We start from the raw sequence: 25259 nt of genomic DNA, 5'->3' as shown, positions 1-25259 counted from the left end.
ACTGTTCATATTTGTAGGATTTATGAGTGTTTATGTGTATGTTTATGCCACTCCATAATTGGACAAAGAAGAAGTATCCACTGTAAGGGGAAAAAATTATCCATGTACAAATGAAAATTTGCACACAAAAGTCCTGGAATGAACTGACAACCTTATAAGCCATTTAGTTAATGATGAGTGTGAGTAGGGCTTCCCACTATGATTCGTTTTGAAACCTCACCTCCTATATCGGCTAGAAAGACATAAATCTATGATTCTAACTCTGGTTTCCTTTATACCTAACAATTTTTAACATGCCTTTCTATAACAGAAACAGACTGCTTTTGTAATCGGTACCAGGTACTCTGGCACAGGCCAGGATGATGCAAGAACAGCTGGTGGGCTTGGGTGAGGGAAGAAAGAGATGTGGTGGGGGGGGGCGGTGGTGGGGGGGCGGTGGGGGGGGCGGTGGTGGGGGGCGGTGGGGGGGGCGGTGGGGGGGGGCGGTGGGGGGGGCGGTGGCACGGGGAGAGGATTGGGAAAGAGGAACAGAAAGGAATGTATTTGAGTGGTCGTGCAGTCTAAAGAGGTGCTTTTCCCAAAGATGAAAAGGACGGACAAAGGAGCATTGTACAGCATAGGCAAGCTTTGTGACACTTCTTTGAGGTGGGGATTTTCCTTTCTGTGTGGAAATCATACAGGTCTCTGGAGGCTTCAATGACCCATCTAGCAAAAATCATAAAGTCTGTTTACCTAATATAAAGCCACGGCCAGACTGTGAGCCTATTTCAGGGAGACATGAGAACCACATGCATTTTTTCCAGTTACAGTTGCTGATGAAGGAGTCTAGCTAGAGTTTGTTAGCAGACAATCTCATTCTCTAGAGAAAGGTGTCTGGCCTCCTTGCCCTTCTTCCTGTTTCATGTCAATATTCCTCTTCTATCCCAGCTTCAGATAGAAATCTGAATACTTTCAAGAATTTGAAGTGTAATGATGGTGGAATTCTACCAGGAGGTAGAAAACATCTTTGATGGTGTGAATCAGAAGATGGCTGGCCAACGGGCAGTTTTTATTCCCTTTCTGTAGCTCTGTGTTTCTCATCCAGGTGCGATTTTGTCACCTAATGTCTTTTGATCATTCTTTTGGCTATCACACTTGAAGAATTGATAGCTTATCTAGCAGGGAGAGGTCTGAGACGCTGATAAATGTCTTACAATGCCAAAGACAACTCTTCATGGTACAAAAGTGGGATGTGGTGTTCAGTTTAGTGAATAAGAATCCGGTACTCCACATTGCACTCTCCAGGCTTCATCCTTGGCTCCTGCTGCCATTTCTAGCTTCACACCAATGCAAACTGCATTACTCAAGTATAGTTGGATCCCTGTTACCTACATGGGAGAAATGAATTGAATTCCCATGCCAACCCTGGCTATTGTAGGTATCTAAGAAGTGAATCCATGGATAAGAGCAGCAAACCCTTTCTCTCAAACAGGAAAGGCATGTCAGCTGGGTCAGAGACTTTGCCATCGGATATCTGGTGACAACTCTAAGATCAGTGGGCTTTGCCACAGCTTCACAACCATTAAAAGTCAAGCCCGAGCTGCCAGGACTTCCACACAGATTCGCCAGGGGAGCTTAAGGATTGAGGGATAGCAGAATCCAGAGGATCAGTAAGAACATCAGGCCTCCTGGCTATCTTCCTGGAAAACATCATGTTTTTCACTAGTGCTCTCATTACTGCCCTGACATGTCACCCAGAGAACAGGTTGGCAAACCTCAATACAAAACTAAATAAGCCATGGCATAATCTGTACATAAAACGGTAATTAAGTCTGACAACTTAATGTGTTACTGAAATTGAAAGGTATAGTAGGAATCTGTAATTAAGCAATCTTTTGTAATAGCACCCTGCCAGGCTGGAAGATTCCAGGTATATCATGTGCTATTAGGTAGCAAAAATATTGACATTAGTAAAATGTACTGAGGCTATGATTGGACACATGCTTAAATTAACCATTGCTCTACAAGAGAATAGAGCAACAGGCAGAAATCCAGTTATCATCCTTCAATGGAACAACCCAAATAAATATTTGTGCAGCCCCGTCAACGAAGGTGGGTGTATCTGTACTCAATTAAAACACTGGATTCTGAAACCTGGATTTTCTTCTTCTTTTTTTAAGGTTTATTTATTTATTTATTTTGGAAAGGCAGATATACAGAGAGGAGAGACAGAGAGGAAAATCTTCATTCCGGTAATTCACTCCCCAAGCGGCTGCAACAGCTGGAGCCAAGCCAATCCGAAGACCGGAGACAGGAGCTTCCTCAGGATCTCCCACACAGGTGCAGGGTCCCAAGGCTTTGGGCCGTCCTTGACTGTTTTCCCAGGCCACAAGCAGGGAGCTGGATGGGAAGCAGAGCTGCCGGATTAGAACCAGCATCCATATGGGATCCCAACTTGGTCAAGGCAAGGACTTTAACCGCTATTATATTGTGCCGGGCCTTGAAAGCTGGATTTTCAAAGCTGTTCACTGGCAGGGGACTGAAACCGGAAAGTGAGGTTCAAAGGAGAGTTTCTCCAGACAGGGGTTTCCTCCCTGAGGAAAGATGATCTCAGGCTTTTCTGAAAATGCCATTCAAACCTTGTAGAAGGGTGTCAAGCTGCTGCTTGAGATGTCCACAGCCCATGATTCGGTGCCAAAGCCTGAGTTCCAGCTGCACTCCTGCCAGTTGTGGCCTCCTACCAGTGCCTGTTTGAGAGGAAGCAGGAAATGCCTCATGTAGCCGGATCACCATCTTCTGCATAAGAAACCTAGACTGAGCTCTCACTGCCCTGCTTCATCAGCCCAATCTGGGCTGGGCTGGACTTTTGGAGAGTGAACTATTTTTCAAATAAAATTGATTTTTAAAAAAATTCTTTTTCCCACAAAAAGACTTTTAAATGTGTGCAGTTTTTTTTTCAATATACTCATCTTCATGAACATTTTGAAGACCCTCAGATGTATGTATATGTTTAATTTTACACTAATATAAATATACCATTAATTCCAATATCCATAAACCTGTTGAAATATCTCCTTATATTTTAAAGGGACTATGAAAGAGATACCATGGAAAAGGCATGCACTTTGAGTTTGGCACTAGTCAGGATATGAAACCCCATTAATCTGTGACAAGCCACATGATTCTGGGAAAGGTATGCCAAACTTGAATTGGAGCTGTGGCTTCCCACCTTCAAAGATGGTGTAGCTACACTGCATTCACAGAGGTTATGTCACAGATACACAAATCTTATTTCCTGCAGTGTCTACTACTGATAATATCAGAGGGAGCTTTCAAAAATATTTACCTATCTGTCAACATATATTCAGCATGTATCAAATATTCCTTATTCCTGCCTTAAAATTCAGACTTGGATACTTATAGCAACATACGACATATAGATTCAGCAGGAACTGTGCACAACCCTAGTGTGGAACAGGTGCCTTTTAAATGTTTGTGGACAGGACAAAGGAAGGGGAAGAGGTAGGAAAGTAGGGAAAGAGGGAGAGTGGGAGACAGGGAAGGTGAAGTTTGAGGACGTAAGCAGAGAGAGCATCTGGCATAGTTCTAGGTATCAATTTCTCCCAAAATTCACATTTTCAAAGGAAAATAGCCCATGTTATCCATGTCCCTTCAAGAGTAAGATTTCCTGATGAACTGCTTATCTTGGCACCAAGGTATCACTCCTTATTAAATAGCTGTGTTAGCTTACTCAATCTTGAAGGTTTTTAATCAAACGTAAGGGGCAACTGCTGGCTCTATCATGAACCAAATGCCCTGGACTCTTCACATGGAGCTTCGGGGCTTAACATAGTTTAATGACTCAAAATTTTTCGTGGACATTAGAAATATATTCAGCTCTGTTCTGCACTAACATGTGCTTCTTTTGATTAACACAGAGTACTTTAAAAATCTCATGTGAAAGTGGAATTGAGATAAATTTGTTGTGGTGCAAAAACAGCTTGAAAATCCATACAATGTTTTCTTTTTTTCAAAATACACACTGTCCATGAACTTTTTGAAGTACTTTTGCATTTCTTGGAGAGATGAAGAGGTGTTAAATATTGCAACGCACAGCACTCCTTCTGTAAAAAATTACAGCTCGCTTTGGATTTCCTCTGGCCCCATCTCTACTTTCTTGCCTGAATGCCTCATCATCTTCACTTTTGTCTGTACCCGTATGGCTTTCCTATGTCACTCCCCTCCATGTACTTCCCCTCCTATTCTGCCTTCCCCTACCAATTACCTAAATTAGCAAAGGGCTCTCCAAGTATTTCCTTTTCTTCCAAAGCAACCTTAATTGGTAACACATTTTGAACTTTCCTGGTGTTTTCAGCCTGTTACACAGCACTCTCACAGAAGTTCCAGAACAGTACTTAATAGTTGAAAGCATAATTCCCACCGAGAGAACTTGTGCTTAAGTGCAGCCTAGCTTGCAATATCTCTCTGCTCTGTACGGTTTTAGTGTAACACAGAGAGCAAACTCCTGGTATCAGACTTATTCTTCAAGCAGGTTGCTGCATGACAAAACCATGTGTGAGGCCAGGGTGATGCTGCAGCCCTTGCATGGGTAACTATATCACATCTGAAGCAGGGGGAAAAGGCAGGTATAACTGCGTCACACCAGCCTCCTCAAGTCCTCACAGGTAGATGCCATTTTATGAGAGCAGGAAGTCTCCAGAGGTAAACACAGCCATAAGTAACACTGCAGGCCGGAGAGGAGCCACAAGACTCAGACAGGTGATACCAGGAAGTGGAAGCAGTGGCTCAAGAGTACTTCCCAGAACGCTGCTGCTGATTAAATCCACTTCCTAAGCATTCTGGAAACAGACTGACAAGGTAGGGGCTCCTGCTGGACTGAGTGGTCACTCAGTGCTAAGGGAAGAATCACATCTTAGGTAAGACGTCAACAAGCAGCCCTTGAGAGAGGGCTCAGCCACTGCTGTCATTCATGGAAAGGGCAGTTTGGCCAACATGTGTTTGCACACACCCCCACTCTGATCCTTCTCTCACCACTTCTCTAAAGGAGATGCTAAGGAAATTCAAATAACTGCCAGCCTTCCGTGTCGACAGATTCTACAATCACACAACCAACTACACCAACAATACTTGAAGAAATATTCAGGTGTGCTGCACTGAACATGCACAGAATGTTTTTTCTTGTCATTATTTCCTTAACAATACACTATTTCCATTGTATTCGGTTTTACAAGAAATCTAGAGATTTAAGCCATATAGAAGAATATATATTAGGGACTTGTACATCATTGAATTTTGGGAGCTTGAACATCTTGTCAACATTCTTCAGAAAGGACTGAGGAGTGATCATAATGTATATATTTTGATTTGGAAATGAGAGGACTGTGCTAAAATAAAGCAATAAGTTAACATGTTTTTAATGTCCTTGTCAGGTTCTGCAAGCTAATTTGCTGGCATCTATCATCTTGTTTTTTTCCTTGACTTTTCTGTATTGCCTACAGATAGAAGATCAACTATCTATACTGAAGATTTGACGAGACCAAAATACCGAAGAATCCCCATTATCACTGAACTGAGTAAGTGATGTTTCAAAAGCAAAATTGTAGGGAGAAATCTTTTTGAAGCATACTGATGTCCCAAGGTTCTTTCTAGCATGTAGTCAAAGGACAGAGGAACAAGAATGGAGCTAGAGAGCTGGAAGTGTCTGCTGGATGTTACACTACGCCCGTTCCTGCAGGTGGGCCAAGCCTGCCACCTCTGAGGTCTGGGGTTAGAAATGAGATTTTCATTCGCTACTTTCCAGTTACCAGGAGTGGAAGGAAGACCAACAACTGGCTCAGTCCTAGGCAACAGGAGGGAATATGAATCTGAAGACTGACAGAATTTCCTTGGACTGACTTATCTACCCATCCTGGGACTTTCAGTCAAGTCTAGGAAGAGCTACTGGAAGAATGTGAAGCCTGCAATGCTGACTTTGAGGAGGCACTCACCTGGGAAACCTTTAAATTTTGTGTCCCGGGTATCTCATTGCATCATCTCAATCCCAGCTTTGAGTGGTGCTTCTCTAAAATGGAAACACTCTTGTGAGCAATGATAGAATACGCTGTTCTCTTATGCCAACCCCTTACTAACATTCGGCTTCCTTGGATGGCAGCAATTCTAGGGCCAGTAAGCTATGCAGGGGAATACAAGGAAAGTTACCCAGTATGCATTGAGGGGTCTTTAGGGGACCCATTGGAATTCACTACTCACAGTAAGTCATTGAAGAGAAGGGGAAAGATACTGTAGAATTACAGAACATTACCTTGCCCCACCCCACAACCCACACAGATTAAGCCAACCCAAAGTCAATCTCTAAAGCTGGTCCAGGGACTTGTAATATAGTGAAATGCTTGACACAGAGTAAGCTGAGTTGGAGGTATGTAACAATAGACGAACAGATCCCTTGGTCTTAGAAACAAATCAGGGGTCAATTGGAGAGGAATCAGAAGGTCCCAGTGCCACATGAGCTTCAGGTGACATTGTAGTAGGTGGGACCCTAGCCTCATTGCTCTCATTCTGGAGCAGACATTCTTAAGATTCATCTTCGAGCATCTGAAACTCCTGGATTATGACCCGAACGTGTCAGCCTATTGGTAATTGCTTCTATTTTTTCTTCCATTTTGGGCCATCTCTATCTTCTGAGGTATATATACATACTAAGTACGTTAAGTAAAAACAGATTGTCCATTAGAGTGGTTGTAAGAAAATCAGTTAACTGCCTTGCTGGCCCTGAGGAACACCCAATCACTCTCTTGGGACTTCTAATCTCAGTTCAATCAAAGAATAGATGTACTAACAATTCGCCTGCCACTTAGCTCAAGTTCTTGTTCTTTGGATGGCTGGAAAGGGCCATACAGACTTGACAACTGTAGGCCTGACTGCCAGCATTTTGGTAGAGAACATACCAAGGCCTACAGGAATATGGCTATAAAAGCTGAGGCCATGGGTGTAGGATGACACAGCAATATTCGGACAAAGTTCCATGCATGTTGAAGATCGGTGATACATGGATAAGAAACTGTGAGTATACAGGAGAGGTGGGTTGGGATTAGTCCCCTCTTGTTCATTGTTGGTCAAAAATACTATTGTACTGGGGAAAAAAAGATTGTGTCACTTCCCCCAAATTTATTAAGGAACAATTTAAGGGATTAAGGAATAAACAACTCTAATTAAAGAATGTATTCTGACCTTTATGTCCAGTGGGTTTGTTTTGATCTGTATTAACAAGAACTTTAATGGCAAGATCTGTGAACTGCTGACATCTTCATTCTCCTTACAAACCAAGAAGTTAACCACAGGTCTCATGGATGCTAGCCAGAATGCAAAACAAAGCAAAACTTGCATCTTATATTCTTTACAGAAATAAGAGTAGCCAGAGGATCATCATTTTGGTGCTTATTACTCAAGCCTTACTTCCCAAAGAGAAACATGAAGGAGAGCAAAGACACAACTATGCCAAGAGTCTGTAGAAAAAGAACCTGAGTTTAGGGAATCACAATCTCATATGATGGAGAGTAAGCATGCTTTTCCATTAGCTCCAGGTGGCAGACCAAATGTCTGCCACCTGATGCTGTTCTCTCCCTGGACAAATATTTTTGAAGCAATAGTTCAGGAAGGCAGCAGCCAATGCATCCAATCTCACTTCTAACAATGATCAATATTATTCATGGCAGAGACCACGTATGGAGTGATAGTTGCAGCCTGGAGACAGATAGAAAAAAGAAATGAACAGTTTAGCTGTCATTGCACTAGCCTCAATTAGAATGATTCTATAAGCCCTCACCACTCTATATAGAGCATGAATCAGCAGCATCAATAGCTTCTAGGGGCTGGCTAGATATGTGGACTTCCAGACCCCACCCTAAATGGAATGAGTTAAGAGTTTGCATTGTCACAAGATCACCAGGTGGTTCAAAGTACTGCTCCAGTTCAATCTGGACTCAAGTAATTCTAGGAATCCCAGCAGACACATGGAAATCTGTGACATTGTATTGTGAGAAGATTACAGCTGGGATGACCATAGGTTCCTCTATGTGCCTTTTGCCCCAGTACAGTTACTCAGAGTGTTCCCTTTGGTTCCCAAAATGCTTTGTTTGGAAAGACAAGCAACACAAGGGAGCTATCAAATGGTCTAGGAAAATGTATACTCTGAAAAAAGCAATGTGCCTGATTTTCAAATATTCTGCACCAAAATCACTACCATTTTATTCAGTTTTCACACAAAATGTTGAAAGCGTCCTCACAGCAATGGGGCGCCCAGAATATTGATCTGCAGCAACTGGGACCTGCTGTGGAAAACTGTCCCGAAGAGGACAGAAGGATGCCCGAGGGGTGGAGTGGGAATGACTTCAAGGGAGGAAGATGCCTGAATAAGAAAAAAATGCCTTCCAGTGGGAGGGGACAATCACACAGAGAGATCAAGCGGGAGCCAATCCCACAGAGACCCCAAAGAGGCTCTATCCCTTGACCAGGGGACCACACCAACCTGTATTTTGTGGAGATCCTTGTATTTTTAAACCTCTCAATTTGTGTGTCCTCTTTGCTCTCTGCCTTGCAGAAAATCCTTCCAACATCCACTTTATCGAACAACTTGGTGGGCTGGAGGGGAACCTGAAGGAAAACAACCTGCTCCTTAGCACTTCCTTTTCCGCAGGAACCGTCTTTTCTGGCAACTTCCTGGACTCCCTCCTGGCCACGGTAAGTGTAGTCAGGTTCAAAAGGGGCCCCAAGCAGAGAAGTGACTGGGTAAGTTAGAGCTGGGCAGACGACAATACTTCACCATTCCAAGTCCTCCCTGATCTTCAAAGCTAAATCTTATTCATGTACATCATCTCATCTCCGTGCATCACTGCAAGGAAAGATAAAAAAAATTCACATTTTTGACACTCAAAACTTGATGCCCATGAAGCCAGAGTAGCCAAAACCAGGAGGAAGGAGTTCTGATCCTTCCACTTCAACTGTGCATCAACAACCAGGCCTTTGGTATTGCAGCCTGGATGATATTCTCTCTGCTCTGCCTAGAGTCACCCTGGCAGCACCTACTAAAACTGGCATCATGAAATCCTGGGGTTCAGAGCTAATTCAAGTATATAATGGCATATGTGTTTTTTTTTTACATCGTAGTTGTTCTCAGCATTTCTTCAGGCAATAAACAGACACCTTCATTCATGATAACATTTCCATAAGCAGACATAACTCATAATCCTACAAATGTCTAGTGAAATTTTACACTGCACAACGTGTGATGTCTAGAGTAGTGATAGAACAAGAAGACATCTCCACCATGTAGAGTTTGCACCAAGTGGAGGAGTTTGTCAAGAACATGCTAAGTAACAAGCAGCCACAGGTCTAAGGAAATATTATTTGGGAGTCGTAGGGATGGGGCAAAAGGGTGTAGGTTATAATACATGGCCAGGAGAGGCTACCTGTGAGTGAAGCTCTAAATCAGAAGGTGAGACAGGTCATGCAGACCTCTCACACAAGATATACCCCAGGCAGAAGCAGTGTGGTGGCAGCAAGCCCAGGGTATTCAAAGAATTTAGATTTGACTACTCCAAGATAACACACATATAGCCATTTGTGAATGACTGCATTTAACTCCTATAAACCAACATCCTCTTTTCTCCTCCTACTCAGATTTGTGGAAAGGGTTGCAAAATGGCTGAGCATCAATATACAGGTGTTCAGGTTTGCGAAGGTCCGAGCAGAAGATGATGAGCTCACTGTTGTTTGGAAACCCCATATAGAAACAACATTGTTCTTAAGCTGAAGGCATGCCTTGAGCACAGCATACACAAGTGAGAGGAACACAGCTGGTGCACACAAATATCCCTTGGACATCCATGCCATCTGGTACTCATTGGGAGGGCTATGCATCCCAGCTGTGCTGGAGGCATCATGGACCTCACTGAGCTCTCAGATGCAGAATCCTATACTTCGGCTATAGTTAGCACTAACCAAGCCGGTTACCAGTTACTTCAGAGTTTGGTGACTTTGGTGGAGAGGTGGCTCCAACAGAGAGCCTGTTGCACCATTGTATTGTCTGTTCCTGATATGTCAGTTAGCTTGCCTGGAATTAACAACTGCCATGTCAGGCAGAAGGTGACTTGTGGTGATCTTAACTTGTTGGCATGATCCGTTTGAGATGGTTTTAAGGTCCCAGCTCTCTTCAGACATTGTTCAGTGGCAGACAGCTTCATGCCTTAAATTAAGCTGAAGACTTAATTAAACCACACCTGCCCACACTGGCAGGAGCAAAGCCACAGATTTCATCTGGAGTTGGGCAGAAGGGCAGCATTTCAGTCTGTGCAGTGTTGCTGTAGCTGAGACTGGGAAATTGATAAACAATGGGAGATTGTGTGTATCCCTTCCTTCTCATCCTGGAGGCTGGGATGTCCAAAGGTATGGCACCATGTCTACTTGGCATGATTTAAGGGTCTGGTGTTGCGTCATGCCATGGAAGAAGGCAAAAAGGTGAGGGAAAAAAAACTTAAGAGAGACAGAGAGGGGAGGGCCTCGATATCAAACTCAACCTTTTACTCAGACACCCACTCCAAGAAAACTTGTACTCTCCCAGCATAAGGACATTCATCTACTGAAGAAGGCTCTGCTTCCCATCTCCCAACTCCGTGGTATTGGGGAAAGGTTTTTGACACCAACTTAAAAGGGGAACATATTGAAGCAAATCAGCAGGCAGGCAGGACAGATACCATTTGAAAGAATGGAAATGAAAACAAATGAGCACACTCCGCACAACAGCCGCTAAAACAACAGCTAAACTAAAGAGCATTGCTCTTATGGCAGGAGGTTACAGCACTGGGCCCCAGGCTCCCCATCCCTGTACTGGTTGGGGAGGTCTGAGAAGGGCTGTGTTGTCCACAGCCTGCCCATCAACTCAGGGTTCTGCTGGCTGGGGCAGTTCGAGCAGGGCTGCATCCTTCCCAGTCTGCCCAGTGAAAGGTTTTGTTTTGTTTAAGCTGGAAAACAAAATGAATCACATAAAGTCTTTGCAATTTGAGGCCTTGTGGCGACATGTGCAAGACAGAAAAGCAACCACATAGTGTGGACTGACATAGAGGTTGTTGTATGTGGGTATGCCCCACATTGAATCAACAGCTTGCCCTGAGTAAACCCCGGTAAGGGGCCTGAGTTAGCACTGGCACTTGGTCAACTGAAGCAGAGTTTGGGGATGGGACAAGGCAGCATCCCTGTTAAGGACACTAACAGGACCTTTAAATCTCTCACTAGCCCACTGGACTTCTGTTCTAGCTACTCAAGCATAAGTGAAGGGTCATGCTGCAAAATGAATTCACATTAATGCTGCTGCAACAAGGAATGGAAGCAACCATTGTTGGCAGTCTGTAAATGCTCCGCCTGTTTCTGTTCTTTTTTGCTCTAGGCATATCCTACTGGCTTTATTTGTTCTTTCTATTGTTTTTAGGAAGATTTATTTAACTTTTTATAGAGAAAGAGAGAGGGAAAGACAGAGATCTTCCATCTGCTGGTTCACTCCCCAGATGGCCACAATGGTTGGAGCTGAGCTAATTGGAAGCCAGGATAATCCTTCAGGTTCCCCATGTGGGTGCAGAGGACTGAGGACTTGAGTCATCCTGCACTGATTTCCTAGCCCAAAATCAGGGAGCTGGATTGGAAGCGAAGCAACCCAGGGCATTAACTGGCTTCCATTTGCAGGAACTTAGCCTGCTATACATGGTGCTAGCACCTCTATTTGACCATTTTAAGAATGGACCTTCCTACCATATCATCCACATGAAAAGAAAGAACACAAGAGCAGGCCCAAGTCTCCAATTATTACTCTTCTGACTATCATTTGTTCTTGACTAGTTTCCCCCTCCACCCACTCAGTCTTATCATTTGGAAACAACCCCAAGCAAGAAGAGAATACTGATTGTTTTCTAATAAAACAACTGGAGTGGCTGAGTGGCTCTGCGATATGTTTATAAATGCTCAGGTTGCTTCTCCATGCATGCTCAACCTTGCTGGAAGCTGGGAGGTAGGCAAAGACCTCCATCTCCCCAAGAAATTTTGTCCCATTGCTGGTACAGGCCACTCATCACTGGGGAACACAGTGGTCCTCCTCTCCAGCACTAGTTTATACTTGATTCTTTTCCAAATACAGACCTTCATGAAACTTTCTCCAAAAAAGTTTAGATAATAAGTTGAGCTTATATCAGCAACAGTAGCAGTACTATCCACCATAGAAGGAGTAATTACATTGCTCAAGCACTGACCTTGTGCCAAGGTCACAACACACATGGCCTCACTGAATTCTCCTATCCATTCAGCTAGGAGAACACTCATCATCAGCCTCTTTTATCGATGTTGACAGGCCTCAGAGGGAATAAATAATATGCCATTAGTCATACATTGCTTGTAAGTCAATAGTTGGTTTTCAGACTCACCTGTGAGGAATTCTTGAATCAAACTTCATGACTGTCACCCACCTGTCTCTTGTGGGGACATTTATCTTCAGTCACCAACTTTCTTCCAATGCTGGGCTTTCCAAGTCTTGCTTAAAGGAATCCATGACCAAGAGTGCTCAGGGCTGATGAAGAGACACAAATATGTGGCTCTCATAACATTCATTGCAGTTAGAGCAACTCTGCTTTTCTCTGATATGCCAGGATAAAGTTGTACTGGAAGAAAATTTTCTGTTGCAAATATTTTCCAGATAGTTTCTCTCTAAGTTGAAATATATCACCAAGAGAGAGATGTAACCTAGACAACATCCTGGATCTCTGTTCTAAGACAGGGATCCCGTCTCCAGGCAGAAGTCCTGTGAAAGTAGGTTGAAGCAGGAGCTGGTCATTCCAGTTCGTTTTGCCTGTCTCTTTCACCCTACAAGATCCCACACCCAAGAAGCACCCTCTAGGGTTCATTCTTGTGACTGCTGCCCAGTGTGACACCACAGGAGCCATGTAGCTGGTTGCTGAAGAGGCAGAGACCATATCAGTCTCAACAGGCCCGTTCCCTTTATGCTCTCCATTCACAGAGGAGCAAAGCTGGCATCAGCAGTGCTCAGAGCAGGCTCCCTCTGGAAAGGGACCAATCCTATCAAGGTATGAGCACCACCTTGATTTCCATGGTGAACTCTATACGTGACATGGTATTTCCGGTTTCTCTTTCTTCCCCAGTGAACTCAGAAAACAGTGTTTGTTCAGCTTTGCCTCCCTTTCATGGGAGAACAAATGTGTGCCTCCCAGAGGTAGCACAGCATAGCTAGGTTGTGTTTAAACTTGGTTCTGCTTGGAAATGCTGAGTTTTTACATTACATTTTTACACATTTTTTAAAGATTTATTTATTTTTATCGGAAAGGCAAATATACAGAAAGGGGGAGAGACAGAGAGGAAGATCTTCCATCCGATGGTTCACTCCCCAAGTGAGCACAGTGGCTGGAGCTGAGCCAATCTGAAGCCAGGAGCCAGGAGACAGGAACCAGGAGCTCTTCTGGGTCTCCTACGCAGGTGCAGGGTCCCACGGATTTGGGCCATCCTTGACTGCTGTCTCAGGCCACAAGCAGGGAGCTGGTTGGGAAGCAGAGCTGCTGGAATTAGAACCGGCACCCATATGGGATCCCAGCGTTTGCAAGGTGAGGACTTTAACCACTACGCTATCGCCCCGGGCCCACATTTTTACACAATTTTTAAAACTTTATCAGCACAATAGATCCATGATGTTTGGTTGAATGTAAGCGGATGTGCTTTCTCTCTGAATGTCCTGATACAAAGAGCATGTGGCTGACAACAAACACCGCCCTGATGGTCTATCATACACTCCAGTGCAAAGCAAATATGTACATATATGATATTATTCAGACCCACTTTTAATCCTCTGGTATTTCAATTCTGTAAAGATTAAAATATGAATCAGGCAGATCTGCTTACAGGACTCCTGGATGGCTGTACACCAAGAGTTTCAAAAACAATCATGAGCATGTGGAGTATTTTTCCTTTACTGATGAGGAGACGAGGGCTCCCACATCACAGCTGTTTCTCAGGTCACTGAGCTGAACAGTTCACTATGAGTGGGTAGTGCCATCCCCCAAAATTTTTGATCTTAAGGTTGCAGCATTTTTTAATACTGGAAGTTCAAACTCTAGCAAGCATGATTACATTATAGAATCACTGTCCAAGTTTAGGAATCTGGACATATTGCAAGAGCATTTCCACTTACAGGTATCCTTGAGAAAGAAAAAAGAGAGAGAGAGAGGGGAGGGAAAAGACGAGAAAAAAAGAGAGGCTCATACAGGTCAGTGCCAGGGAAGCTAGGAGAATCAGAATAGGAGATGAGCTCCCAGAACGAAGGTGACTCACAAAACCCATTATTCTCCTTAATATATTCTCTCAATGCTTTTGATGTCAAAGCTGAAGATATGACATGTTTCAGAGCTAAGCCACTGAGTTAAATATGTAAAGCACATGTTGGGTCAGAGGCACTGACATCAGGATAGCCCTGGAATTTACGGGTTTTCTTTAATCATTGGAGAATTACCCTAACAGTGTTAGGCTTGATCACTTTATGTGATGGCCACATGCTTCTTAAACGGATTGTCGTCCAACCCTGGATTTGCAACTTCAGGGCTCTCCTGGATGTCATGGTTGACTTGGCAGGTGTTTTTCAGTGTGGTTCTGAACCAGAACAAAGCAACAGCATAGCAGGATGGGACAGAGGTGGGGGACTAATCATTGGATCGGGCATCTTCATCTGAAAACTAGTGTAGAAGTTCTTTTCATTGTGTCTAAATTCACATAAATTGTGTAAGAACATTTTTAAGAGTTGGTGGATGCTGAGAGTGAATCATGAGTTGATTTTGGCAGCCAAGTTTTAAAATCCCAGCCTTTTTGTTTTTATTTTTGTTTTTCATGAAAGAGTTAATGATAAACACTCAGGGATTAAAAAAAATCCACCAAAATCAACTTATCTTTATCTCCATGTTTTTTCAACTGTTGAAAATATTCTCAAATTATTTCTTAGGTGAACTTGTACCCATTGCCTCTGTAAGCAGGATTTGCACATTTGATGGAAATCACCTGCCTGTTGTAACCAGTATTCTTTTTGTTTGTTTGTTTGTTTGTTTTAAAGATTTATTCTGTTTTCCTTTGCAAGGCAGAATTATGTAGAAAGAAGAAGAGGCGGAGATCTTTCATCCAATAGTTCACTCCCCAAATGGCTGCAATGGATGGAATTAAACAAATCTGAAGCCAGGGACCAGGGGAGTTTTCTGGATGCCCTACGTGGGTGCAGGGGTCCAAGAATCTGGGCCATGATTTGCTTCTCTCTCAGGCTGTAAGCAGAGAGATGGATAGAAGTGGAGCAGCCAGGCCACCAACCTGCACTCACATGGGATGCTGGTGTCACAACTTGAAGTTTAGCTCACCATACACAGCAATGACTATTGCAATCAGTACTTTCACATCACACAAACATTTGTGCATCCAATGCATCAGTGAGGCTTTGAATGTTAAAGAGACAAAGTCCATCCTCTGAGGAGGCATGACTTTGTTTGTTTGTTTGTTTACTTGTTTTTTTGAGGATTTGTTCAGACAGTTACATGAGTTTGGGGAAGATGAGCCACACTGTACCAGTAACAATAGAGAAATTCTCACTTTGACTGGACTAAACATCCAATTCAGATATGGCAGAAGGTGAAAATTTTTAAAACACCACATCATATTTACTAGTCTAAGAAGAAGAAGTAGGTATACTACCATGACATTTGCAATGTGTATGAATGCCTTGTCTACTCATTATGGTGCGAATTCTGGGAAAAGGGAATTTGTGAAATGGGGAGGATTATTTAATGTGAAACGTGTTTCACAATAAGAAATTGACCTACATGCCCCCTTCTGGTTTCATTATGATGCAAATTATTTGATTCTAAAAATCCATTCACGTACTTTTTCTACCCTAGCAGCTTCTGAAAGACACAAAAAGAATTAGGCTAAATCCAGTTATTAATAATATCTGAGCCAGTACCTGAACCCAAATGGACCATACCCATGTTGCATATATATGTAGACTCACACCAAGAACACTCAAATATGAATGAAAATAGTACTAAAGGCAATCTCATTAAATATGTGTACGTATATAGAGATGCATAAATATGTCATGTATATGTATATATATATATGCATACATGTATGATTATTGGGGTATCTGGGCCCAAAATTCTTCTCTGGTCATGTTTTGAAAGGAAGAATCTTTGGCGGCAGGCTCATGACCCACACCCCTCTTGCACAGTGTGGATTTGAGGAGACCAAGAACGAGGCCAGTGTTTTCCTCACTTTGCCTAACCCAGAATACTACCCGAACTGCCATATTTGATTAGACTTTGATGATGGGAATGATAAACACTGTTCTGCACCATCAGACTCATTGCAAGCAGTGATGTCCACTCATTCTCCGAGCGTATCCTCCGCCACCATTCACACATCAGCTCTTTGGGATGTGACCACAGCTTCTCCTCACTTTCTAGGCCTTCTACAACTATCACGTCTTGGAATTACTCCAGATGCTGGTGACAGGAGGGATAAGCTCCCAGCTAGAACAACATTTGGATAAGGAGAAATTCTGTGACGTGACTGACAGCTGCAGTACTTTCTCCTCTGGAAGATTGCGGTGTAGGCTGGGGCTTCTATCCTTAGATCAAAACATTTTATCATCTGTTAAAGTGAGTATACTCTTATCATAATGAAGTTTCCCATCTCCTCACCTCTCTTGAGTTTCTGAAAGTGATCCAACCTCTCTGAAGTGTTAGATAGCTTCTAACACAGAAAGTCATCAATAATACATAGGCTGTTTTACAATTCACTGTATTTCATAGAGTCCTGCAATCAACATCCTACACATTTGTAACAATCCTAAGGGGCAAATAAAGCAGCCACTATTCTCCCCACCTTCTAGCTAAGTAAGTCTGCAGGAAGCCTCAGAAATTCTCCATGACATGGCTTGAATGAGGTCTCTGAAATTCATTTTGGGAAACTTAATTCCCAAACTCATAATATTGAAAGGTAGGATCTTCAAGGGATCATGGAGGACTCTGTTCTGTGGACCTGATCAACGCTGTTATCTTCAAAGTGGATTAGTTATCACTGGAGTGAATTCCAAAATTAATGAATGAATTTGGTCCCCTTCTCTTCTTTCTCTCCACTATTCTTTATGTCTATTCCTCTACCCCTACCATACACCCTGCCATGCTTTCTTGCCCTTCTGCCATCCATTATAGGATGATACATGATTCCTGAACCTGGAGGACATCATTCAGAACTCTGAGACATAAATCTTTGTTATGTATATAGGGCTGAATCTCATATATTCAACCGCATAGCACCAAGACACCCAATGACTTTGTGCCCTGACCAGGACATTTATGACAATTTTAATGCTAATATTTACTAAATCTTTTCCTTGTACCAATCTAGTTTTTCTCACATCATCTGAGGACTTAAAGGGCAGGCGCTATTACTGATTGCTTTAACAAAGTAAGAATCTGAAACCCAGAGAAGCAGGGACTCACTCAAAGCTAAATTGTCAACCAGTGCCTGAGCAGGGGTCCATTTGCTGATATTTGACCCAAGGTCTGATCCAAGCCGTTCCTTATTGGGAACAAGTCTTTACAAGGAAATAAGCTCTATTACTCTGTAGTATATCACCTGGACAGCTTAACAAGGAGCCCACTCTTGCAAGCCTCTGTTCCCAGTCTACATCTCAACATATGCTACCAATACAAATGGAAAGTCCTTTGTTATATACATATGCATATGGACAAGCAGTCTCCAACAAGTCCCTTGGAATCATCCAGTCTTTTTCTATTTCTGGTCCTGTGTTCCTTAGTGACAGCTGACTTGTGAGTGACCCTGTGCCCTGGAAACTACTACTGACAACTTCCTATTGTATTAGAGGTTATAGGAGATTAGACCAGACTCCTCCTCTTTCTACCCACATGTTTCCCATCCTCACTTTTCTGTTTATCTCAGGAAGACCAGAACTGAGCAAATACTGTCCTTTCATTTGACTGGACTCATTAACTTCTGCTTTTGAAACTATTATCTGTTCTCAGTGGTTTGGCTGGCCAAAACCTGAGAGCAAGGTCAAGAGCATGTGAGAGAGGAATAACATGACTCTTTGAGGATGCTTACCAACTCAAGTTATCATGTACCCCAAAAATTAGTTGTCCAGCCTTTTTTATGTGTTAATTTTAGTAGTTACCAAAACAACCACATGTCACAACACATGTGCTTGGAATTCTTACAAGAACCAGAATAATGAGCCTAACCACTGAAGTTAAAGTTTCGAAGCTAATAATAAACTTAACTACATTCCCAATTAATATGATCACCATAAAGTTTTATAAGAAATGGTTTTGATGTCTCCCAAACTTCTCGCAAAGGCCAATGACATGCTAGTAGATGCTTATTATTACAGAGCCTTAAGTATCCAGCAGATATTTGTTTTTATCTTATTTCTGCAGCCAAGAGAAACCTTTGGACAACTGTTCTGTGGCACATTGGATAATCTTGGAATCCTGTGTGTTGGTTTATACCGCATGATAGAAGATGAGGAGCGTAACCCGGAGAACAAAAGGGAAGTATGCTAGTTTGGAAAATGTGTGTCACGTTGCCAAGTGTAGCAGCCAGAGTTAATTTCCTTCAACGCCTGGGTCCACAGTTGCAAGAAAGGCAAATTTAGTAATAATGGTACAGGCTACAAACATCAAGAACTGCAATGCAAAACACAGTAGTCTCTGTTCCCAGTGAAAACAGAAAAAGAGAAGAAAACCTTAAATCAGAAGTCTTTTGCAGTTGCTTTAATCAGTGTCCATGCAAGTTTCTAGACCTGAAAAGCCATTGTCAGCATTGTAAAGACTCCCTTGTTGGATTTGGATGGATCATGGGATGCTTTTTATCTAGCAACTGCACTGGCACATATGATTCATAGTAGGGGTATGTTCATTTTTTTCTTTAAGATCAATGTGATAACAATGAGGAATGAAGAGTAAATGGTGAAGGGGGTAGGAGGAGAAGGAAAGAAGCATTTCAAACAAGCGTTATCATGCAGGTTCTCATTAAGATTCTCCTGGTGGAGATAGACAGCATCTAGTAGGCTAAGAAGAGTAAATTAAAGTTAATAGAATAGAAATGGAGCAATGGAACCTGTTGCCAGAGAAAGGAGAGGGAAGCCAAATTACTCAATGAAATGGTCTTGAATAGGAAAGAAAAACATGTTTCTGTTCATAAGAGAGAAAAGGAAGCAAAGCAAAGATGTTAAAGCAGCTATGGCTCTGTGAAAGGAACATGCTAGTGAAAGTTTTTATTTAGCAGCAGGATTTCTCAGCCAATACTCAGAGAGAAGATGGAAGAAATATTACAGAGAACTGAGAAAAAATGGAGGCTTAGACTGAGTGCTGAGAGGGGCAGAAGAGGAGGCTTATTGGGGATTTGAGAAGTAACATTAGACCATAAAGTGAAGGGTGAGGATTGGAAATCCTGATGAAATTAAAGGGTAGTTGAACTCTGAGTGTGGCAATAACTCAGGAAGGATGATGAAAACTGTGGTCAGAGTGATTGATTGAAGCTTAAGATTGTTGAGATGATACAGTGCCAGTAAATTGTGACATCTAGAATGTGGGCAGGAAACTGGTTTAGAGAAAAAGATCATTGCATACTAGATGATACAGAGTTGGGTGTGGATGGTGGGCTCATAAACCACAGAGACATTGCAGGTATATAAAATGACAGTGGCATTGGAGTTTGAAAGAATGTTTATTCTGAGTTCAAAGACCTCAATAAACCTGGGTGAGTATGGATGACACAAATAAATTAGGAGAGAGTGTTGAGGCTCTACAGAACTCATGATGAGAGTGGGTGGGAGGCTGGAAGAGAAGTGATGTTCTGAAAGCAGCACTGGGAAGCAGGAATGACACCAATATCCATCACTCATTCTTTCATTCTCTTTCTCCCTGCCACCTTCCCTCCCTCTCTAAAGTTCCTCCTCCATCCGCAACAGCTCTGGGAGGTCTATAGAACACAATCCTAGGAAAATATGCAGCTTAAACAAGGGTACTTCAACACATTCATGAATAATGTGATTTAAACAAATAGATCCTTTTGTGTTCAAAAATTTAGAAATCCATAGTCAGCTTTTTCTCTGAAAACCCATCTCCCATGAGTTTAAGAAGATCCCTAACACCTGAGAAGACTTCAGGAACCCAAGTGCCATTTCCATGTTTTAGGGAGTATATGCTTTCTGTGAATTTTGCTTAGGACAGCATAGGGTTCTAGAGGATGGAGTGGAAGAGACCTAGTGGCTGGATTATTCCATGAAGAAAGGATCCCTAATGTGATCTTGTAGATAGGAGGGGAGAAACGCAGGCTGCAGGTCATGCAAGATGAGCCTGAAAGACTGTTCTGACACGAATATTGAGCTTTTAATTAATGTATCTCACATGTATGAAGAATGTGATTTATACCTGGTAAGTAGTTAAGGCAACTTGCTTCCCTACAGTCTTCCAGTGTAGGTCTAGTCTCTGAGTGTTCTTGACATTCAGTTTTCACAACTCTGATTAGTCAGGCTGTTATTCTGTGTGAAATCTGGCAGCTTATGCATTATGTTATTATACGCTTAAACCAAGAATAGAACATAGAGGATACATGTGATCTTCCAGTTTGACAAAGTATCACTAAGTGCCCAGCAGTGTGCCAGTTAAATTCATGAGTGTGTTTTAAAAGCAAGTACCACAGACTTACTTCTCCCACCAATTATGGGGAAAGTCATGACTAAGGTCAAAAGTGTCTGGATTCAGAGACAGAGTTGAAAGCCAGCCTCCTAATTCCCATTCCAGGGACTCTTCTATCCCAGAGTGCCCTAGAGATTTACTATTTATCAAGAACCAATGAAGCAAGGCAACACACACACACACACACACACACACATACACACACACACATCTTTCAGCCCAGCAAAATGGTCTCTTGAGTTGGCCACAGAACCAGGAGCCACCCAACCCTGCAACTTCAGAAGCTCACATTTCTCTGGCTTTTCTTACAGGTTTGTGATTACCCGGCCAGCCAACGAATTTAATCTACTCCCCTCGGATCTTGTATTTTGTGCTATCCCTTTTGGCATGGCCTTTTACGAAAGGGAGGATGTGTCTTTGTCCTGTCAATATGAAATTATAGATACAATGCCAGTGCTACCAGAGTTGAACACAGAGTCGAGTTTTGCCCCCACAATCAGCTCGGACAAGAGGAGCGCAGCACCACCATCCTACCCACCAGGGAACAGTTTGGATCCCAAAACTTGCTTCTATTCAACCTTTCAACAAGCAAGCCCTACTCAAACTAGTAGGCTATCACCAACAGAGTCAAAATTAGGAGGCCTCACACAAGCTGCTGACAAGGTACAGAGACAGGAAACCCTGGAAGACAATGTTTACGAAGTACAACTAGATCCACTGATGTTCTCCTAGCGCTCCTAACCTGCTGTGTGGATCCGAGGCATCACCACCGCTGGTGCCTTTGAAAGGGGACAATAAGAATGCTGCCGAGCTCATGCCTTTCAGTTAGTGGTTCTGATCTTCCACAATTGGGTCTGATGTGATAAATAAAGAAATTTATGATAAAATGACCCCAAAGGAAAGTGCTTCACTCAGTGCCCCCTTGAACAGAAAGTGTGGTACCTGGAGCTGCTTTTATGGTAGCATGTAAAAGCATGGTAGCATCCAGCTCAGCTCCTCAGATCCAAGGAAGGTAAGTTATCAGGTTAAACATGAGAAGGCCTTGCACACAGGGTCAAACTCTGTCCAAAAAACACTTGAGAATCTTACACTACCTATCCCAGAACAGGCAAATAATAAACAAGTACATATTCATCACCAGCAACAACTCCTACCCAACCTCCAACTCCCATGCCATGTTTTTTCTTAATCTACCTCTTTTTGTAGCATGCAAGAAAAGCTATATGGGGAAATGTTGGTGGGAACTGGCACCTAATGTAGCTATCAACATGAACCACCTTTAGGCCCAGCATCCAATAGGTGTTTAACAAGGAATAGCTGAGTCTCGTAGGATAAGGTTGCCAAAGTGAAATCAAGTCAAGCACAAGAGGCTACCTTCCAACTTGTCTGCTTCAGGAGTTGAGATGTCAGTGGGAAAAAAGTGGGAAACATGTCCCCATCTCCACATTCCAAAATAAACCGCTCCATCGCTCTGTACACCCTATCTTCAAGTCAGCCACTTAACCTTGGCATTACTGGATTAACACACTAAAAGTTCAATGCATTAAGGAAGTTCCTACTCCAAGCTATTTATTTATTTATTTATTTATTTATTTATTTATTTATTTTGGTAATGATGAGCCTGTCATAGGTGAAGCCATATTCCATTAGAGGACACCACTTCAAAAGTTTGGTGGACATTGTGATAAGACTTGCGTGCATTCCAAAAGTTTTTGCAGACAAATAAACATATCTTTCAATTTTGTTTCCAGTGAGGTTTCTTTTGTTTGTTTTATCTTGTTTTGTTTCGAAGCTCCATGAAATGCATGCTAGGTGAAAAGGGGGATGAAAGAAAATAATAAACTATTTTTCATAAATAATTTTATTTAACATCTTGATAGCTTCTACATTTTAACAACATCTTCGCTGACTTGATATTATTATGTCTGTTTTACAAAGGAAGAAACTGTGTCACCAAGAGTGTTGCCACATAAAGTAAAGCACCCTCAGTTAAATTCATTTTCAGACAAGGCATGCATTTCTAGTTTAAAAATGTACAAATTGGACCTGGCGGCACGGTCTAGCGGCTAAGGTCCTCACCTTGAACGCACCGGGATCCCATATGGGTGCCGGTTCTAATCCCGGCAGCTCCACTTCCCATCCAGCTCCCTGCTTGTGGCCTGGGAAAGCAGTCGAGGACGGACCAAAGCCTTGGGACCATGCACCCGCGTGGGAGACCCGGAAGAGGTTCCTGGTTCCCGGCTTCGGATTGGTGCAGCACCGGCTGTTGCGGTCACTTGGGGAGTGAAACATCGGATGGAAGATCTTCCTCTCTGTCTCTCCTCCTCTCTGTATATCTGAGTTTGTAATAAAAATAAATAAATCTTAAAAAATGTACAAATCATTGCACCAAACTAGTTACTAAGTGCTCCGATCTGAACTGCTTTGTTTCACTATAGCCATTTTATACATTTTATGTCCAAACATACAAATAAGATAAAGAAAAAAGCCCCCCATATGAAATAACAGCTAGATTTTAATTATGAATAAATCAACCACTGCAGAAAACATTATAGTTTTATTTATTTTTTACATTTTATTATTATTATCATTTTATGATATAGTTCCTTGGCTCCTGGTATTTCCCTTATCCCAGCCCCAATTCACACTCCCCCCCCCCCCGAATAGTGCCTCTATATCATTACTAAAGTATAGTTCTTCATACAGAGTCATATGTCCATCATTGCGGGCATGGACATGGGCATCCTATTGTCAAGATATAGTGAACAGTTTCATTGCAAGTCCATCTTTGTCTGGAAGTAGAAATGCATACTGCACTGTATCCTCACATCCGGATGGTAGTCTCCATTTGACAGCTACTGTACATCCCCTCAAATGAAAAGTCATAATACAAAATCAACAATAGAAAGAAAATGGAAATTTACAATGCCATGAAGTTAAATGACATGTTACTAGATATGACAGTCTCCTTTACACAGCTACTATATATCCCCTTAAATGAAAAACCACAAAACAAAACCAACATCAGGGAGAAAAAAGAAATTAACAACAACATGAAGTTAAATAACATGCTACTAAATGACTAACGTGTAGCTGAAGAAACGAAAATCAAACTTCTTGCAGAAAATGATGCTACTGTATGATCTATGAGTCATTGAATGATTTAATCAAAAGAAAGTGTTTTGAAGTGATGAAACTAACAGAAAACATCAAATCCCATGCGATATAGTTTCTGCTGATTTTTGTTGGTGAAATGTGTCTCTTCTAGACAGCAAATAGATGAATTTTGTTTTTTAATCCAGTCTACTAATCTATGATGTTTGATTGAGCTTAAGCCATTTACATTCAGGGTTAATATGTATGGGTGGTACTTTGGTCCTGTCATTTTAGGAATGGGTTGTTCATTGGTTTAGTCTTCTGTTGTCATTTTACTGGGATGTTCTTCCCATTTGTCTTTGGTTTTGTTTAGTGCTATTCCTCCTCTTATCCTTTGTAGGGCAGGTTTAGAAGAGGCAAATTCTTTTAGCTTTTCTTGACTGTGGAAGAATTTTATTTCATTTTCAAAGACAAAAGAAAGCTTTGCTGGATATGTCATCCTAGGCCGACAATTTTTTTCTTTTAGAATCTAGAATATGTCACTCCATTCTCTTCTTGCCTGTAGAGTTTCCTGTGAGAGATTTCCTGTGAGCTTAATTGGCAATCCTTTATGTGTCAGTTGATATTTTTCACGTGCACGCTTAAGGATCTTTTCCTTATGTTCAATTGAAGAGAACTTGATGATCATGTGTCTTTAGATAAAGATCACTTTTGATCAAGCCTGTTGGGAGTTCTGTGCCCCTCCTGGAACTTGTTTCCCAATTCTTTCTCTAGATTAGGGAAATTTTCCTTTGTTATTTCATTAAATATATTTGTAAAACCAGTTTCTCTTGCTGCACCTTCTGGGACTCCCATAACTCTTAGATTTGGCCTTTTCATAGTGTCTTTCAATTCTGGAGTGCTTTTTTTGGCCTGATCCGGCTCTGCTTCCAGCTTTTTGTTTGCTTCTCCCTGATGACAGAAAATATCGTCCAACTCTGAGATTCTTTCTTCTGCTTGCTTCTTTCTATTTTGGAGACTCTCCACTGTACTTTTAATTTACTGTACTTTCAATTTGCTGTACTGTGTTCTTAATTTCTGATATATCAGCCTTGATTTGTTGCTTCCTTAAATTCTTTGAGTTCTTGTATGTGCTTCTCATTGTTGATCAGAAGCTTTAAAATGAGTGTTATGAATTCTGTGTCCCCCATCTTCTCGGTGTCTTCCTCATCTAACTCTGAGGTTGGCAAAGGGTTTTGCTCCTTTGCAGGGGAGTTTTCAGTAATATTCATTGTGCTTTTATCTCTTCTTTTGCTCTTGATCATTGTACTTCTAGTTATCAGATTCTTCTCCTTGGGGCAGGTTTCTAAGCTGTGTCACCCACAG

The 25259-nt window shown here is 42.1% G+C and overlaps 1 protein-coding gene across 2 annotated transcripts in view; it reads left to right on the top strand.

The window, feature by feature from the left end:
• Positions 1-21687, top strand: part of KCNU1 (potassium calcium-activated channel subfamily U member 1) — a 132161-nt gene extending 110474 nt beyond the window's left edge. The window contains exons 23-27 of one of the 2 annotated variants that reach the window (XM_058672625.1): positions 5499-5573; positions 8597-8736; positions 16539-16733; positions 18534-18647; positions 21111-21687. In XM_058672625.1, the coding sequence (XP_058528608.1) occupies positions 5499-5573; positions 8597-8736; positions 16539-16733; positions 18534-18647; positions 21111-21530 (944 nt within the window). In that variant the 3' untranslated portion in view covers positions 21531-21687. Of the gene's footprint in view, positions 1-5498; positions 5574-8596; positions 8737-16538; positions 16734-18533; positions 18648-21109 lie in introns of both variants that reach the window. The other variant, XM_058672626.1, reaches the window with a different exon arrangement.
• The last annotated feature ends 3572 nt before the right edge of the window (positions 21688-25259 follow it).

The sequence above is a fragment of the Ochotona princeps genome, chromosome 14, assembly GCF_030435755.1.
Source record: "Ochotona princeps isolate mOchPri1 chromosome 14, mOchPri1.hap1, whole genome shotgun sequence".
NCBI lineage: Eukaryota > Metazoa > Chordata > Mammalia > Lagomorpha > Ochotonidae > Ochotona > Ochotona princeps.
This window is presented reverse-complemented; position numbering and strand designations above follow the sequence as displayed.